Genomic DNA, 19299 nt, shown 5'->3' on the forward strand with positions numbered 1-19299 from the left:
ATATGGAGATTGGCCAATTAGCAGCAACGTCAATTTCCCTTACTTTCCGAACGTAGGATGTCCCCGACGAATCCGATGATCTCGTGTCCTTAGACACACCCCGTTATAGTTTTCCTCTGGGGTATCACCGGGACGAAAATTCATTCTCTCTTGCGGTCTCATCGACAAAAAGGATTGACTCCTTACGGTCAGCGAATATTAACACAGAATCCGACTTAGATTTTGCGAGTGCGTACGACTACCGTCCCGTTGTCCGCGGATTCGTTATTGAACCTAGGATCATTGTCATTAGTCTCTCGAGTATCTAATTACCACGGTTATTTGTCCGGTTCTATGGTAATCGTATTTGCACTAGCCAATGTCTTCTCTATTGCATAACGACGACGCGTAATCCAAACGAAGATTCGCTTTACGCCCCTAACCCTAATTCTAATGTACACCCGACATATTTTTACTAATATTCCTGCTAATATCGTCATGAATATTGTTACGATCGTTGGTGAATTATGTACAAATTGCAAAGTGCGATACTCACCTCCTTGTAACAGTGGTTCGCCTAACTCGACATAGAACAGCGCGTCCTTCTCGTACGAATCCTCCTCGATGATCGACAGCTGGATCAGCTTTCTGAAAGAAAAGCGCAAGAGAAAATACCGTGAGATTACTAATCGTGTAACAAGGTGGCTGAGTTGGGTGTACGTTCTGGCGAGTTTGGCGAAAGTCGAAGGTAAAGTTGGACCAAACTTCGTAGCTCTAAAGAATCCCGCAGCTTTAAGGTACGCGCTGATCCTGCCTTGTCGCGATATCAAAAGAACTTCCGGTCTCGGGATGAAAATGCTCTGGCAACTTTTCCGAGTCCATTGAATTCCTTTCGGCGCCGTTGAATTTTATGCATCACTCTCCGGATAACTTACAAAATTAAGCAACTCTCGTTGACTTAATTTCCCATTTGCAGATAGCAAGAAGTAATTTGTATAAATTTCGTAACTTCGATAAACGATTTTCCTAAAACGAAGGCTCTGTTTCAAAGCAGGAAAATTATATAATTTGATATTTTCAACGCGCATTCTGATGAAATCCCATATTGGAAACCAATACGAGTCCGTGAAATGTAATAATTTTGGAAAACAAGGGAACCAGAGATACAATAATTGTTCAATGAACGACTAACAGATACGAATGGAAATTTCCCCTGTAATTGTTTTACGGATGCCGCGAATACGATTTCCCGTTGGATTGCCGCAAATTTAAGACACGCGTCGTGTTTGCGTATCGATTACGTGAAATTGATTAGAGAGATTTCGTTTGATCGTCTTGTGGAATTAACGACGTGGAAATTCTCTACATTATGATCATTACCGTAGATCGCCTCGTAATCGGATCCAATAAGCGCGAGTTATGGTAACGTTACACTAACCGTCCGGTATCCATATCGTCATAAAGCCAGCAAGCGAATGTAACGTAATATCGATGTCGATAATTAATTACGACGTATCGCGTCAACCGAACGACACCCAGCTATTCTACTCCCTTGTCGAGTAATGCACCCTCGCCCATTCAATACTCACTAATTATGCATCTTCTCGAACAGAATTTCGACGAAAATTTCGCCGCCGAATGAAATCGAAAAGGAATTTAATCGCACGTTTCTTGTCATAGTCGATTTAATTTCATACAATTTTATTCGCTGGCTCGATTCCTCTTTGTTGAGGTTATTAGTTGTATAAACAGAGAAACGCGTGGATAAATTGTAAGGTAGGAAATATATTTGAATACAGAAGTGCAATTACAAGTAGAAATATAATTTTGAGATGGACCAGATCCGCACGCTAGCAGTGTTACCCTATAACGTCGCTTGTTTATGGTCTGCCTTCGTCCCAGTCTTTCGTCTATACTCTGTCTATGGCTTCGGTGCTTGAGAAAACTAAAAAGATCGGATGTAGAGTTTTCTTAGAAGCGGTGACCACTTCAACGCTCTTTACGCGTAAAATAACGCTCGATACCAAAGTAGCATAGAAGTCGAGACGAGAATGATACTAAGTACTGTTCCACAAAGTTTAAACGGTAGTATAAGCACGTAAGTATAATTTACAAGTCTATACGTGCGTACATAAGCTTGCATCATATTCTTTTTTCAGCAGTTGTCTTTTATTGTAGCAGGCAATCGAGGAATAAGTCTAATTGACGTACGGGTAGATAATCAGAACGTCGATTTGAACCTCGGATAGTGGAAACTTGGGATAATATGGAAAGATTTATTGACGTTAATAAAATCATAGAAATCTTTCGATGGTGTAACGTTATACAGGTATTTAGGTTTAATGGAATATTTAGTCGGTTGGAAGTTTAATCGAATGAATTTCACGATGTCTGATTCTATTTACACTTTCCTATGTTTCGTGTTAAAATTCCGGGAAAGTGAAGTTACGATGAAGTTCGAAGCATCTCGGATAATACGAAACTTGGGTTAAACAGCAGTCGGATAACCGAAGCTGCATTGCATTACGTGTTCTAGCAACTGTATCGGTATGACCGAACCTCGAATTAAATGCCGACATATAAAGTAAAGGCGCGTGTCTGATGGAGTTGGACATATTAAACTTGACCAAGCATAACAAACGATGTCTATTAATGTCGTTATTTATAATATCGTGGCGTAGAGAATGTTCACTAATGATCCTACGCTGTTCTAAAGGTTTTGTATTAAAAGTAGCCATTGTTCTGACGTAAGCATATGCAAATCATATGTGAGCGACGTCAGAGTCTGTCTAAAAGATCGCTCTCTTCGTTTACTTGAAAGTATCCATCGATCGATCGATTTATTTTAGAAATCTCGCTCAAAACTCGCGGAACATTGAAAGAAGCGTTAATTACGCGGATAAAGTAAACGTTGATTAAGCATCGCTTCTTATAACTTCCAGGCTCGTGGATGTCGAAGAAATTGGAAAAATACACGAAGAATGTACGAGAGGGTAGAGAAAAATTTTCGGATAAAAGTTTCGTCACGCTCTTGACTTGCACAACGTCGGAGTTCGTGACGAGACTTTTCCATAGGCCTCGCCGCCTCTATGCATACGCGTTCATAATCGAGTAACAGCCGACAGGCTGAACGATCCGACCGCTTTTGCCAAATTAGACGTTCAAATTTGAAATTCAAATCGATCCAGAGTAGCAGCGAAATCAATTTAGCGTGCCATCTGGCTCCGACAACGTCGAATCTCGTCGACGCTCATCCTAAACGTTCCTCGTTGCATACATCGCCACACTTATAAACACTTTGAAACGCAGCTCATCTCGTGATGCGTCTCTTTCGTCCGCGTAATCGACGCTCGCTTCCACTGTCTGTACAGTTTTTAAAGTAGATTGCCAGACGATGATCAACGATGGATGAACATTAGCAAGTAAAAAAGAAGATTGTTTTAAAGATAGGAAAGTAAGTGTAGTTCAAGATTACTCGGAAGAAACTATATGACAAAGCGAACGTCTAGACTCCACGGAGGGCCATAAATCTGAGACAAGCAGCCTGGATGGGAGATGAAGAAGAAAAACTATGCGAAGGTCGTCGAAAGCAAAGGCGAATGGAAGGAAGTGCGCGACTAGTATATAAATTGCTTTAATATTCATATTCCGTGTTAGTTATATTTTGCAGTTAAGGTAGATATAGCGAAGGAATCACGGTGACAGCGTATTTTTCATTCGATATCCATCGCTGTTCGAAGGCAAAGTGTTCCTGAAATAGCTCTGACCTTAGACTTGAAGCCACGTCGCGACGATAACCCGCTGACTTGGAGTGTACAGACACAATTTGCAGCCAAGTATATACCGTGTCGATCGATATCTACTCGGTCGTGTGCGATACTAACCATCGTACAGACCCAGGAAATAGATTGGCGCTCGCGTTAAACCGAAGTGCCATCAGGCCAGAAGTCGAATTGTTCCAAACGAACTTGCTGCCAAGGCTGTCAGCGTGTCGTTCAACTTCGAACTTTGCAAGTTCGTTAATCATTCGACGGGATCGACTCGGCGGCGTTTCATCTTTAAACGAAACTTCGCCATCTTCTTTCGCTCTTGCGCTTGCTCTCTCGCAGAAATCAGTTGGCGATACTGCGTGGGAAGAGAAGCGAAAATTCGCGAGCATGATGAGCGATGAAAAAGGTCAGTGAGAGACATCAAATATTTAGAGTGGAATATCGATACCGTTTGATCGACGTGCATCTACGTGGAGATTTCACTACACGTGGCAAGAATGTGTTGTATGCGTGACGTGGTCTTCAGCCCTCGAAAGCTGGGTCAATTCTGACTCATGCAGATGTTTCACGTTTATTACGTTTCAGGATTCACATTCACGTGTTATTATTCTATCGAGCTATACGAAGCATTTTATTTCTTATGGAAATTTACTTATCGTATAAATTTACTTTATCTTTAGTTATCATAATGCTATAAAACAAGATATTCGAGAAGCCAGTGACCCCAAAGAAGCGAAGCTGGAAGTCCTTCTGAAAATTATACTTTCTTTATTCCTTCTAATAAAATTTCTCGTTAAACGTGGTTCTACTTATCTCGCTTTATATTTAATACACGAGAACCTGCCTGTAGCTCAACTTCATTGCGATACTACATGCATTTCTACTCAGCCAAAATAGCGGAGTAATCGCGAGAATCAATAGTCCAAGTTTCCCATAGACTAACCGGGCTAACACGCCTATCCACACGGCTGTTCTCTTCGGATCTAATTTGCGGTGTTACGTCAGTCACGTTATGAGTATTGTCCAACCGGCCACGCGTTCCAATGTTATTCACCGCTACAGCACCATGGTCACGGCGTTAACGCAAATGTGTATTAATCTAATTAGGTCTGTTTACGCTGACTGGCCGTTCGTCCTCGCTGTTCCAACGTTATTTAGCAACCTCGAAATCGACTAAGTTCCCTCGTTCCCTCTTGTGCTAATAGTACACTCTCGTACCACGATCTGTGTGGTCAAACGTCGTTCAACAGCCTTCGAACAAACGTATTCGTACGCGGTTGCGAGCTATTGGGTTGGCAACTAAGTAATTGCGGATTTTGTCACTAGGTTGTCATGACAAAATCCGCAATCGCTTAGTTGCTATCCCAATAGACCGATTGTTGTTCGAATCGAATGTAGAGAACGTGACGAAGGTATTCGAAGAATTGTCGAAACTTTTCCTAAATATGCGACCTGAGTTGTTCGAGACATTTAGAAATTTTGTTAGTAGCGTCGTCACGATCAACGTGATTACACGTGGATGACACGATTGGTCAAATTTGAATAAAAAGAATAGGGAAATGTATATGGAAGTTGCACGAACCACTGATCAGAGTATTACCACTCGATGCTAATTAAAAAGATCATCGAACAATGTTTGAACGAACCGCGTAGAGCTTCGTTTCATCATCGACTCGAGATCAATTAATCGGTTCGAGAATAGCTTCTACGGCTTCCCTGCTGACGCTGATGCGGGTTTAGTCTATCGAATACGCTGTAGTTGGCTTTTGTTTGAGGCAGCCGTTGTTTCGATGAATTTGGCGTGAGCCATTGATACGAGAGAATGGAAATCGAATTCGAATGTGAATCGCATAAGATTAAATAGAAAAAGTATCTAATGGTTGCTGGAATTTTCTACACAGCAGTCGCGTCGAATGTTTCATTTGAAATTGATCATCATCGAACGTAAGAATTTCTTCTCATAGTCTTTCTTTCTGATCTTCTTACGAATAGTATGAAAACGCTCGATCTTGTAACGATACGATAAATAAACGTTTATAACACCGTGAAACGCTGTTTCATAGGAATTTTTGTCCCAAGAGAGTAGAGATGCAAGAGGAGCGTGGAAAAAATCGATAGGAATCGGTCGACTGAGACAGGAAACAGTCTAGAAGGCTACGTGTGCGATATTTTTATCGCGCTTAAACGATCCGTCAATACGAAAATTGTCCCTGTAATAGGGCAAGGCCGACGAATCGTTTCCCGGCTCAACCTTGACCAGAGGAGATGGGATACGAAAATTGAATTCTTGCAGAATCCGGTCGAGCTCCACCGTAAATAGGAGTTCGTCCTCGGTGCTCGTAAAACTAGGCATAACTTTGTTTTTGCCGGTGACAAGATTGGAGGGACGAATTTTATTCGCCGATTACCTCAAGGCAGAGACCTTGATTACGATGCATCGTTTCGAAAATCGTGACAAACCTCGTCTCCGTGAGAACCTTGTAAGGATAAAGTTAATATAAAATTGCTTTCTCGTCTCTGTCGCATTTTTATGCTTTTACATTTTCATACGTGCAGCTCATGTAAGTATTTAAAACTCATTATAGAAGACTTGTTTGTATTATACGTATATTCTGAATAATTAAATTCTCAATTTTTATTAATACCAGAATTTGCATAAAGTTAGAATTTACATAAATGAATGTACAATTTTAAATTAAATGTCGAAACTGGACATTCGACCGGGTCTGGTAAGGTTAATGATATGTCGCACATTTCACACTACGGCCGTCAAATTTTGCACACTTGTATCGCGAAATTGGTGCACATTCGTCGCGGATAAATATTCCAACAGGCTGGCAGGGAACATTCGGACCTTCCTTTTCTTCGTCTCCAATCTCGCAACTGGACCGACCGATCGAGCCAATCCAATCTATCCGGAATTCGATTTAACATTCGCGAAACGCGCGAGAACGAGCCCGAGTGAATAGAATTGACGCTTCTTGGATTTTTTTAACGCGATAAATCAATCGCTGCTCTGCGGCCAAGGATTACTTGTTTAATGTTCTTCGTTAACGAAATCGTGTTCTTCAGATTTTCCGTTTAAGAGCTTCCAATGTCTCGGCGATACGAACTCGTAGTATTTGGAGCAGAATAGAATTCGTACAACAATGGGACTTTGCTCCACTTGTTACGTAAATAAATAATAACGGAAGTCTCACTAACGTGTTACAGAATCTCATGAATATTCCTGTAGAATTGCGAGAAGAAAGAACACGGTTCGAGATAGCCGAAGTTCCTTCAAAGAGAATCTTCTTCGCGCGATCGTATGATTGGAGCCGCGATGTCCAGAATACGTGGAAGGCGTACATCTTCTTTTACTTCGCCGTAAGTACAAATCCGACAAACTTGATCTCTTCAGAGCGCGTGTATCAAAAATTTAGACTTATCCTCCGAACAAAGAATCGAATTCAGCTGAAGACGTTGCGAGAGAATCGTTCCAGGATTCTTCAGAGTGCTATCTTGAAAACAGACTGTCACCCCATTAATCTTCTTTCTTTTCACGGCATCTCTCCTCCAACGGCGTATACTCTAACACAGCAAAGATTTTTCGTCCAAAATCGCGCAGCTCTATGACGTTTAAGCAAAAATTCGAATTTAAATTTTAATAATTCGTTCGCTTCAACCGATAAGATTTTTGGCTGGTTTCGCGTCCTTCGATGACCAGGGTTATTCTCAGGTCTTGAACCTTTCTTAAATCTTGAACCGCTTGATCGTCGACGTCTACAGCTCGAATCTATCTTTTGCGCATAAAACACTGAACGACTTAATAAATTGTCCCGAAATCTTGACGCGTTCCGATCTTCGGATTTTCTTTTCTCTTGCTCCTTCAACATCATCGGATATAGTTCACTTTCTCTGCTTTCATGCTGCTCACTTTTTGTATACCGTAGGGTGTACGGTCCGAAAACAAACGAATGTATAAAGAAAATATAGAGATAAAAGTTAAATGCTAAGGTAAAACGAGTAAACATTCACGAGTGCTTTTTCTTTTATTTCGATTCTGGAGTTTCGATCTCGTTCCGTTGCATCTCGCAGAAACTCGTCCCTAACTTACAGTTCAAAGCACGTGTTCGCCAGATAACGAAAAATCGATGATCTCAGTAAGGTCCTGGTCAAAGGCTGAACTTCTGAAAAGCGAAACGTATGCGACAGGAAAGAATTCGCAAAAACCAACGCTTTTATCCAGCATCGTCCTATTTGCAATTTTTGCTACGCTTGCGAATAACGAAGATAATATTTCTCGCCGAGGCCTCCCGTTTGTTTCCTGGCTCGCAGATATTTTAATAATATTCCAAGCACGCCAACGTCCACGCTACTGTGTAGAATACTGCGAGAACTAATATACGTTTATTTTACTTTTTCCACGTAAAATCGTTTTCTCACGGGATCCTCCGTATAGTTGATAAACACACAGTCCGCAGAAGTCGATCTGACCAACTCCTAATTCTTCTAGTTCACTCAATTTCATTATTTCGATGTGACATTATCAAACGAATAATTTATTTCCATAAATCTGTCGCAAGAAAATGGCATAAATAAAAGTAAATTATAATACGTAATTTAACATTCAGCAAGTGTTCGCCGACGCTGATTAGGTTTAAAAATCATTTGAAATAATTCCTGGAATATCCATGTTTCTTTACTTTGTCCGTGCAAATTCAGAAAAACCACTTGGCCATTGTGTATTTTCCAGCTCACGGTAGTGGCCGTTAAAACAGCAAAAATGGTTTGCTCGTGCGCGAGATCCAGCCGAGATTTTTCGTGGATTATCCACCCTTTGCCATGTTTGCCATCCGACGGTTAATCAAAACGCTCTTTATCGTCCCTCTCCCCGCTTCTTTATGTCGACAGCCGTCACTTTGAAATATCACGGTACTCGGTTGGAAGTATAAATAATGGCGTTCTCGATGGAAGATCTCGCGCGGTAACCGCGATCCATTTCGATACACCTCCAACGCGATGCCCTATTTTCCTTCCTTTTTTCTTTTTTCTTTTCTTTCGCGTCCTCGTTGATGTTGGTCGCGCGTTTTCGCGGTCGAGAGACACTCTCGGCGAGCCGCGTAAATTTTAAGACGGGAGTGTCCCCGACGCGGCAGCCTGGCTTTTTGTCATCGAGATTGCGTCAACCTCGGGGAAAACGCCGCTCGAAGGTAACACGCGTAAACCCAGGCTGACGTGCACTCGCGTTTATGGAACCTTCCTACACCGGCAATCTCGGTGAACACGCTAATGTACATACTATCGCGGTGTGCTATCGTCCTGTATTATCGTTGTATACGACCTCTTCAGAAGAGAGGAAATCCAAATTCTGAATTTGCTACGCGGTCAAATTTCCTCTATCTGCACAGAGTTGCGGTTTTAGGTTCAACTTGATCGTGATTGAAAACGTTGAACAAACGAGGCTTCCCCTTGGTTTAACAGGGAAAATGTTCCACAAGCAAACGAACCACTCGACAAAGGATCAGTCGCGAGATCATTCCACTTATTGAGTTTCATATTTAATACGCAGAGACGTTGCTATGATATCTTCGATTCTGTTCGGAATTTTAGTTGGAAAGGCCCATTTCCCTCATTAGGAAATTCCTAATTACCGGTCCTCCCAGGGCAGTAAACGTAATGACTCGTGGCCAGGGAGAACCCAGGCAAGGACCAGGGGAGTTCAGCTTCAACCATCGGACAGTACACACAGGGCGACAAAGTCCCAACTTAGTTCAACTACAAGCAACGAAGAGTACACACAGGACGACAAAGTCCCAACTTCGTTCAACTACAAGCAACCAAGACTACAGACACAGGACGACAAAGTCCCAACTTAGTTCGGTTCAGTGCTACAACGAATACAAATAAAGTATAAATCTAACACTCGAGTTATTCCATCTCCTCCACCTTGAACGTTAAGTCATATCGATCGATCGGTTTGACCTGATCGGTTGCTCTTTAGTCGATAATACGCCACAGATTCCATACAACCAAAAAGCTGCAACAGAACAACGTGTCAATTGCAAACAAATTGTTCGATAAAAGGAAGAATCAGTAGTGAAGCCATCATGTTTCATGATTCATATGCGAAAATCTGGCGCACCGTTGCTGTAATACCTTCGATTCGATGGAAGCAAAATACCAGAAGAAAGTCTGGCGAAGCAACGTGTCGATCAGCAACAAACTATTCGACGAAAGATCAGTCGTGAAATAATGAACATCGTCGAAACGTTACGACTGGAATGGGATCGCACTTGGGGAAGCTTTCATGGCGCACAATTACAAGGGGAACGTTACTCCGTCCATTAAACAGCGAACAGTGGTGCGTCCGTGCCGTAACTCCGTATTACACGGAACAATTAAACACTCGACAACGCGGAACTATCTTTTAACAGTAACAGACCGATGACGGGGCAAAAGTTCGCGTCAGTTGTCGCGAGTAAGGTCGGTTCGCGCGGTTCCTGTACTTGACATAATTCAAATCTCGAGAGTTCGAATTCTCCGCGGAGGTGCACACGCAGTTCGGATGGCCGAGCGGAGCGTGTGCGTGGATATCGTGTTAACGAGGGCTTCTCTAGTCGCATTCTACTCGTGGCCCATTGTTTCCACGCGAAACCGCGTTCCGCGAAGCACGAAGAAACACGCCAGAAACGTGGCTCGTACGTACCGGGTGTTCCAACAGATTTCGTTGGCATCGATAGTATTCCCGGCTGTTCCAAGTTTTGGGTGGGGCGCTTAATAATTCCAGGAACCTTCGAAGCGTGAAGATTTATTGTCGGAAGACCGCTGCATAGGTGAATGGGCAAGGGATGGCAAGCAGATAGGGAAATTTCAACGCCGTCATATAAAATTCATGGCTGAACCCAACAGCTCTGGCTAAGATCGAACCTGGCTACTCCCGATCGAAAGACGAACGCGGTATCGGACACCTTACTCGGACCTGGCTTCTGCTATCTGTAATATTTCTCAACGATTTACGTTTCGTTATCTATTCTCTTTGATTGCGAACGATCGCTGGCAAAGTCGTAGTCTCTGTAGTTGTAAATCTTTGTTTCTTTGATGGGATACGATGACTCATGCTTCGTTCCCGTTTCGTACATCTTCTTCCTTCAAATTTATATAATATCACACAAATTATAGACTATTATTCCCGTACTCTCTAATTGAAATCTAGCACTTTTCCATTCTGTAAGATACGTGCAAGTATTTCAAGCTTCTCGCGTCTTTTATTTTCTTCGAGTAAAGTTGTGGCTATATTATACGAGCTGCTACGAAACGATCACTCGATATTTTACATTGACATTTGATTTTTTGATTATTTGATATTTTACAAAGACATCGTACATAGGGAGGAAGATAGTTGACAAAAAATTAATAAATTTTGCCCCTAACTTTCCCTACGAGAATTTCCTGTATCACGGTTTTTATTATCGCGTGACGATGTTGGGTGCAGGTCGACTATCATGTTCCAAGATGCCGTAGCTTGGAAAGTCTATCGTCTTCTCGGTTTGGCTGTCTATTGTCGCAGCTGCGAGACCCGACCCCTCTGGCATATGTGCAGCTACAGTTTGTCAGTCATGCTGCTTGCCTGGTATACGAGGCTTTAGAGCTTCCGAAGTAACGCGTCTGTATACATGACTGTGCATAATATATGACCGTGACACATTCACTATGGGCTGTAGTTTCGCACATGGACACGCGCTGTCTATGTATTTCGCCGGTTTACCAACGGGAAAACAACCCTGTTTTTCTTCCCTTTTTTTCTTCTTAATACAGACACTGTGCTTTCAATTGAATTTCTGATGAATTTACATTTCGGAAGAGGATCCTGCTGCATTTCCCTGGTTGTAGCCTTTTTCAGTTACACAACTTTCTCTGCAAGAACTTGCCAACGATACATAGATACGCAGATAAGGAAACTCGAGAGAAAAATAACACACGCATTTCTTTACGAGTCCTTTAAAAACAGCTGACGAATTGATGTAGTTTCGCGAAAGTCAAGCATACGATTACTAACACAAGCCACGTTTGTACTAACTTCGATATCGTAATATTACGACGAGCAGAAGTTGGAAAATTTGATAAATGCGTGTTTATCTTTAAGATACAAAGACAGATTTCGGTGATTAGATTGATTGATCGGCGACGTAAGAAACAATAGGGAGATATGTAAATTTAATAGACATCTGGTAATTGATTGAATGTAAGGGCACCGGATTATAATTTCTGTATCTGATGTCACGAGAAAAAGATCAATCGGACGTTAAATTTTAACGCGAACGGTCACGGTTGCGCAGTTAATGGTCGATACATAGGTTCTGCAAGAATCGTGAAACATATCCAGAGAATTTTATTCGCGTTCATGGTTGTTACATATATCGATAGCGTACATGCATATCGTCTAGAACCTGGTTTTCTACTCTCGCGAGTTACGTCGCTTTCTTATCGACATCCACGATGAATATAAAGCCGTCTTCGCAGGGTCACGCGAGCGTAATGAAAAGGCCATCGTAAATCGTAAATCGCGATGACCGACTCTCTGAATCGCTTCCCAACTGCAAAATGAACGATTCGCTTGCGAAAAGAAGTCGATCAAAAGCGTCGACCTTCTCTCGTTTCTCCAGCTTCGTGGATATCGAAGAACGACCATCGACGTTTGCTGTTCATCGACGAACCACGTGGAAAATCGCCTACAGACTTGCGATAAGACTTCGAGATTAAAATTTCGTCGCAACGAACGCGCCACTTCGTGGTTTGTTCGCGATTTGCATCGCTGCTTTCGCAAATTGAAACGTTTTTCATTTTTTCCGCTCTTTCACGGTCAGCCACAAAGTACGCCTTATAATTTTATTTAAACAAAGCGTGTAACATATTTACTTGTTAGCCTGTAAAGTATTAATAAAAAATATTCATCCGAATGAGAGTTTTATGAATCGGTGATACGATGATTAATGTATCCGATGGGGTTAGGGCGGACGTACATTGTTGCGTTACGCACGGTGATTAGTCGGACAATGCACGGCGTCTGGTCACGGATTTGATATTTATCCGTGGCCTCTTCTGTTGCCTGTGTGCGGGGCGATAATTAATTTCCCGTTTAAATAAGCCCATCGCTCGGCGGCTACCTAATTAATCAAGCTTCCTACGTCGAATGACGCTAACGAACTCGTGTCACTGATGCACTTCGAAACGTCCGCAGAGATAATCGGCTTGAAAAGTAATTGTCGTTGTGTCCCCCCATCGCGATTAATTGATACGTCATATAATTAATGCGGCCGCATTACCGCTGCGCCTTAATTAGAATCGCAGCGTAGGTACATCACAGGGACCTTTCTACATTCAGAGCGACTACCTATACTCGAATTGCGTTTTTCCCCCGAAATTTCGTGACTCGAGCGTCCGATTAAATTTACGGCCGAACAATCGGTTAGAAGTATTCGACGAACGGCTCTATCGTGATAGCGCGCGCTTAGATTTCAATAAATCGGTAATTCGCGTGGCAATTCTCGCAAAATGAGGAAACGATTCTTTCTAGGAATATTCTCGAGTCCTTCGAGGAGAAAATAGACTGACAACGTGTCTCTACTTTTCATCGAAGCGGCTTTTGAATACTTTTTGTAGTGACTGGAACAGACAGAAAGACGTTATACGTATTCACTGTTTATGGAATGTACAGTTTGACGATAGATTTGGATCATACGCAGCTGGAATAGCCGGATCATTCGAATCGAGGTGAAGCAACTCTGTTGGAATTACGCTACCACGAAAAGGATCGACGATGTTTAAATCGCATGCGAAAATTCTTATAATTTCTAATAGAAAGGCAGAGACATTCTGGCCGTGATGATAATATAATCACTGTGACGGTTCGATGATGAAGTAACAATGGCCACGTCGCTGAATCCCGGTGAAAAGACGTCCAAAGAGGTTAATTAACTCGGGAATATTCGAGAACGTTGAAATTTCGCGGCAAGTTTCCAGCACGGCGTTCAGAAATTAACGAGCTTCCAGCGAAGTTTCGCAATGAGAGAGATCGAGGATACTTACAATGGCAGACCGCGAGTGAAATTTATCTGATTCGGAGGCAACGCGTAAGTAGCGACTGCTCTTCGTCCGGCGTGGCAGTTCGCCGTCCCGGAGGCGGCTTCCGAATTTTGAAATTTTAAACACGACTTGCAGCCAAGATCGGCATTATGTCCTGGAAGGCAAACCCTCGGCGAATTATTCAAGAGCGAGCGAATTGCTTGCCCTCTGTGTCTCCATTCCGAGTCACCGAAGAAACTTTCGCGTCGACGATCAAACCGTTGAGAATTTCTCGAAACATTTTCTAAATATTTCATCCGCAACCTCGTTACTCTTCCTATTGATTTCTTATTTCTCTCCATTTTTTCTTTTTTTTTTTTTTTTTTTTTTTTTCTAAATATTTCATCCGCAACCTCGTTACTCTTCCTATTGATTTCTTATTTCTCTCCATTTTTTCTTTTTTTTTTTTTTTTTTTGTCGATGATCGTAGCCTAACGATATTCGTCTTCGAACAAGACGCTCGCGAACGCACCCGAACACTTGTAAAGGTTTTATCTCGTAAAAGAGAGAGAGAGAGGAAATGCGTGGATAAATGTATAATAGAAAATATAGGGTGGTTGGTAACTGGTAGTACAAGCGGAAAGGGGGTGATTCTACGCGAAAAAAGAGGTCGAAAATATAGAATAAAAATTTTTCGTTTGAGGCTTTGTTTTCGAGAAAATCGACTTTGAATTTTCGCTCGGTACGCGTGCTCGTTATAACGGATCTCACTGTAGATCTCAATGGAAAAATAAAAAAAAAAGAAATTTTTATTCTATATTTTCGACTTCTTTTTTCGCGTAGAATCATCCCCTTTCCCCTTGTACCGCCGCTTGTACCGCCAGTTACCAACCACCCTGTATATTTAAGCAAGTTTAAGTATAAGTACAGTGTGTATGCTAGTCCAGATCAGAAAAAGCTTCGAAGCCATGGGTCTGTGACAACCATATCCAAATCCACGTCGTTCCATACTACCTGACAGTGAACTGTTAGACTTTGGACCTTTGCACATGGCCCAACATTACATTTTCCCCATTACGTAGGACAATCAGGATCCTCAACACCTACAAACGCAACATATAAGAACTGCAAGCATTCGATCACGAGACTAGTCTTGTGTACAGTCTTGGCCGTGATTTGAACAACTATTTTAACTTCGCTACTTCGTTGTAATATTATACTTAATCATTTTCGTGAACAAAAGCCTAGAAAAATATAAAAGCACAGTCAACTTAACCCATTTACATCATGGCCCTACTTAAGAGGACTGGTCCTTATAACCGCGAGCGCGCGGTCGTAGATGCAGTAAATGACATCAGAATTCTTCATGGAGTTTATCGAAAATTTACTTTCTCGCATCTTATGCATCGCATCTTATATTCCTTATAACAGAGGAAAAAAGAAAAAATTATTTATTTAAAAAAATAAGGAATAAGAAATTTGTCGTGGAATTCTTTAAAATGGTCAATACAATAAACTGATATAAGCGAGATGCTGACAGACGGGTCAATAGTGATCTCTCACATCTGAAGAATACTTAGCGACTGAAATAAAAGACAGTCACAGCGCCCGTAATAATCCGCGCTTGGATGCAAATGGGTTAAGTTATTGCTTTTTTATCTTTTTATCATTAATTTTACGTGACAGGTCCATGTCATTTACATTTATACCATTACGATAAACTGTCTGTACCACGCTGCATCATCTGTGCAAGACATGTTGCTAGAAAACTATAAGGCTGAGAGCTCCTTCAAATCGATTTAGTGCTAAACAATACTCGATGACTTCGAGGACTAAGAAAACTAAACTTTAGAAAAGATGTGGAGTTTTCTTTGAAGTGGGATCTACTTCGACATTAACGAAATTTCTAAATACTCGGCGTGACATACATCGTTTTATTCGCGGTCGACGCAAAAGCGGAGAAAATATTCGTTACATATTTTATTTGGCTTGTCAGCAAATCGCAACAATTACGTCGATTAAACGATCGAATCCAATTAACGGGCTTTTATATTCATAACAGCGTCACGGATAAACGATCACAGAGACACCACGCCCTTTAAAGCGTGACAGTCCACCCTGCGGCAATCGAGAGCTTCCGAGGGGTTGTCACGGCATTTATAAAAGCACTTTCGCCTACAGAGATACTCCAGACGTAAATACGTATCCTTTCTTCTCCGTTTCCATTGCTCTTTCTCGCTTCAATTTCCAATTGCCAACTTGTGCATTATCGTCGCTCTGCTATATCGCAACTTTCGTACCGCTTACTTTTATACCCACTTAAGCGATAGAAAAACAACTTTCGTCGCAAAGTGCGCCGCTTCTCTTTCTCTTTTCTTTCGCGCTTAAGAAACTTTCGCGGAACGTGCGCGTTTTTAAACGACGACTTCGTTCCGGCGATCGTTCGGTGAAACGATGTTTATCGCGACCGAATCGCCGGCGATGACATCGTTCGCGTCGCGGCCAAGTCGAGGTCGATCGTTCAGCGACGTGGTCGTTGTTTCCAAGAAGTTTACGGACAGATCATTGGAAAGAGTTTATGCACGAAAAGCGATCGACTAAACAGAGAATCGTTCGCGTCACTGGCCAACGAAACGTGGAAAACGCGCAGCGCGTTGTCGCGAATTCGGTCCGCCGTATGACGAGCGTTTCGAAGAAGGAAAAAAACGTTCGTGGCAAATGGTTTGGATATACATTGGACGCGTATGAGCGTCGATAACGTGGCATTCTAGGAAAAAGTGGCCGACGTTGAATATCGAAAGCTGTCATCCAGGCATAAAAGTCCGTCCGGCTGTCGGAGAAACGCTCTCTCGCAGTATGGATTTATCAATCCATACAAGCGATAGCCACCTACGTAGAACGTAGCGAATTCTCTGGCGCACTCTTTCACCCGGTGCCACCCAGTTTGCTTAAATAAACCGTCAAATTTATCGCCGCGTTTTCGCCTCGTTTTCGCCTAGTCCGATCCTGAATTTAACGACGCGCTCCCCATTCCAGACGCTCTATTTTTGTTGGTCGAACACAACGAGTTAGCGAGATTTTCGAAAAGTTACTCGTTCGATTATGCAAATGGCGCATTACCACGGAATATCCATGATAATCCGCGATTCGAACGGTGGAACGCGACCGGTACATCGACCGATAAATCCGGCAGAATTTGCAATAATCGTCGATGCCTGGCGGAGAGCGGCGCAGCAGAGAGGACAGAGTTAGGCGACACGACAACATGCCCCGCGCTCGTCCTATCGATTTTCCCCAGCGAAATTAGATCGTTGGACGTGAACAACGCGCTGTCCACCAGAGCTGACATTGATATCCCAAAGAGACTAATTCCACGTGCAATCGGATACGGCCGCGAAAGCGCACCGCTGTTGCATGCATCGCCATAAAGAAACGTCGGTCATTCCGTGAGCAACGTCGTTTTTTTGTCCGGAATTTCCTAAGCTAAAGTCAAGTAGTAATTTAGTGGAGACTTTATCAGCGTTGTTAACAGCGATTCGTCGAACAGCAATTCCGTTTCATCGTAAACACCGGCCGATTTCTACGTTTTTAATCTGTCCGCGTAAACACGGTATCATTTACGAAATAACCGAGTACGGTATACGAAATGCAAAGAAATACAGGGAAATAGAGTCACGTTTCATAGATATGTTCGCGATATGCAAATGAAAAAGGTCTGAATTTAAGATCGTTCGTGTATCGGCTCTAAGATCTATCGATCGTGTCGTTTCACTGAAAGTTTGACAAAGAGCGTTCGTTCGATCGTGCATTGAAAAATAACCCCATCAGCGGCGGTATTATGTTGGTCCTGCGACCACCATAGATAGGTACAGCGAGTTGGTCACGTTTATTTCATATTCCTCGTCCGTAAGATACCTTTACAAGTCGCTTAAGTTCGCATTCACGCGGACGTTTCAGCTATGGATCGTCGTCCGCTTTCATTCCTCGTCCCGGCTTTTGGCTCCTTTTACCTGCAGAAAAGCCCGCTCTAAGCGAGAAAGCCACCGGAAGACGGTTGATATAGAAAATCAAAACTTATGCGACAGTTGGCCTTCGATCGTAGAACAGGTTCCTCGTAATGAAGATTCAATGGCGAACAACATCGATAAATGAACCTGAAATCGTCCGATGAAAAACGCTATACGATTCGTCGACGTACCAATTCTCTCTCTCTCTCTCTCTCTCTCTCTCTTACAGTTTTCTCGTATCAAGGAGTTTTATCGCGCGAAAGTAAATGCGACTTCTTTCAATTCGCCTCTCCTTTTGTCGATTTTCAGATAGTTTTTCTTTTCTTATTTATCGCGCTCATAAAGTTCTCATCTCACTCGTCAAGACGGTTTTTCACAGATTTATCGTCCGCCACGGAATCCAGACGTTCGCCTCGTAACGTAATCTGCTTTGTATGACCGTAATCTTGAAATATCGTTACTTCCTGTCTTCTAAATGCCCGCTCGTTATCCTTATTTTTTAACACGTCCAGCGTTATTGGTCTCGTGCACAGCGTCCATTCAATTATCTCAGATTGCAAATAATGCCGTTGACTAGGTTGTCGTGCTGTTAAGCTTGCACTTTCAAATAATCCTGAAACAAATACGTAGTTCGTTCCGAGTATCCATTACGTTCTCTGGTAGATCGTACGTTGTTCAACGATCTCGCGATACTCCGCTCGGCAATCTAACGATGTTTATGCCATCTCTGTTCGGTTATCGCGTTTCCTTTGTATCCGCAACGCCTTCATCTCGGTGTTACGATCGACGACGCCGTTTCGCTACTTCATTCTCTGGCGAAATTAACAGGAAACTCGGAACGAACGCGTCCACGGGCAAACCGCATCGAATTCGCGCAAACAGAGGAGAATCCTTGGCTGTTTATCTGTCTGATTGCGCGAGTGGTCTTTGCACAACGGTAGTCATCCGACCAAACACTTTCCATACGTAAATTATGACGGATTTGAGGCTTAGTCTCGAGTTAATCCGTACAGAAATATACGTTGTAGAATGTATGGTATTGTGCAAAAATAAGTAAATATATAGATTCGATCCAGTAGCTATATATTTCTGTTGCGAATTCTCGACTAAAGAGCAACCGGTCAGGTCAAACCGATCGGTCGATATCGCGTACCTCGAATCACTCAACGCTCGAGGTGGAGGAGGTTTAATAGATCGAGCGTTAGAGTGATCTAGCACTGTATTTGCACTCGTTGTATAAAAGCAAAGTGTGATGTTATGAACACGGCGGTGGTAAGATCTTGTCGTACGATGTCTGATGACGAACTGTCCTAGCATGTTGCTGATTCTCTCCCCCAGCCACTGAGTCTCGTCCGTTCGTCGTGCCTTCTCGACCGGAGTTTTTCCCTGACCTTTGAGTCCTTAGGTTTACAGCTCGGAGAGGACAGGCAATTCGGAATTCCCCAAAGAAGGGAGCGAGCCTGTCCGTGCCATAAACGAATGGCCACTCAAAATTTCGA

At 42.6% G+C, this 19299-nt stretch overlaps 1 protein-coding gene across 1 annotated transcript in view; it reads right to left on the reverse strand.

Annotated features, from left to right (window-relative positions):
• LOC100742282 (sodium/calcium exchanger 3) overlaps window positions 1-19299 on the reverse strand; it is a 124001-nt gene that overhangs the window by 83606 nt on the left and 21096 nt on the right. Inside the window, exon 3 of the mRNA XM_003494734.4 lies at window positions 536-627. Within this exon, the coding sequence (XP_003494782.1) occupies window positions 536-627 (92 nt within the window). The remainder of the gene's footprint in view (window positions 1-535; window positions 628-19299) is intronic.

This window comes from Bombus impatiens, unplaced genomic scaffold, assembly GCF_000188095.3.
Source record: "Bombus impatiens unplaced genomic scaffold, BIMP_2.2 scf_3721, whole genome shotgun sequence".
Taxonomy (NCBI): domain Eukaryota; kingdom Metazoa; phylum Arthropoda; class Insecta; order Hymenoptera; family Apidae; genus Bombus; species Bombus impatiens.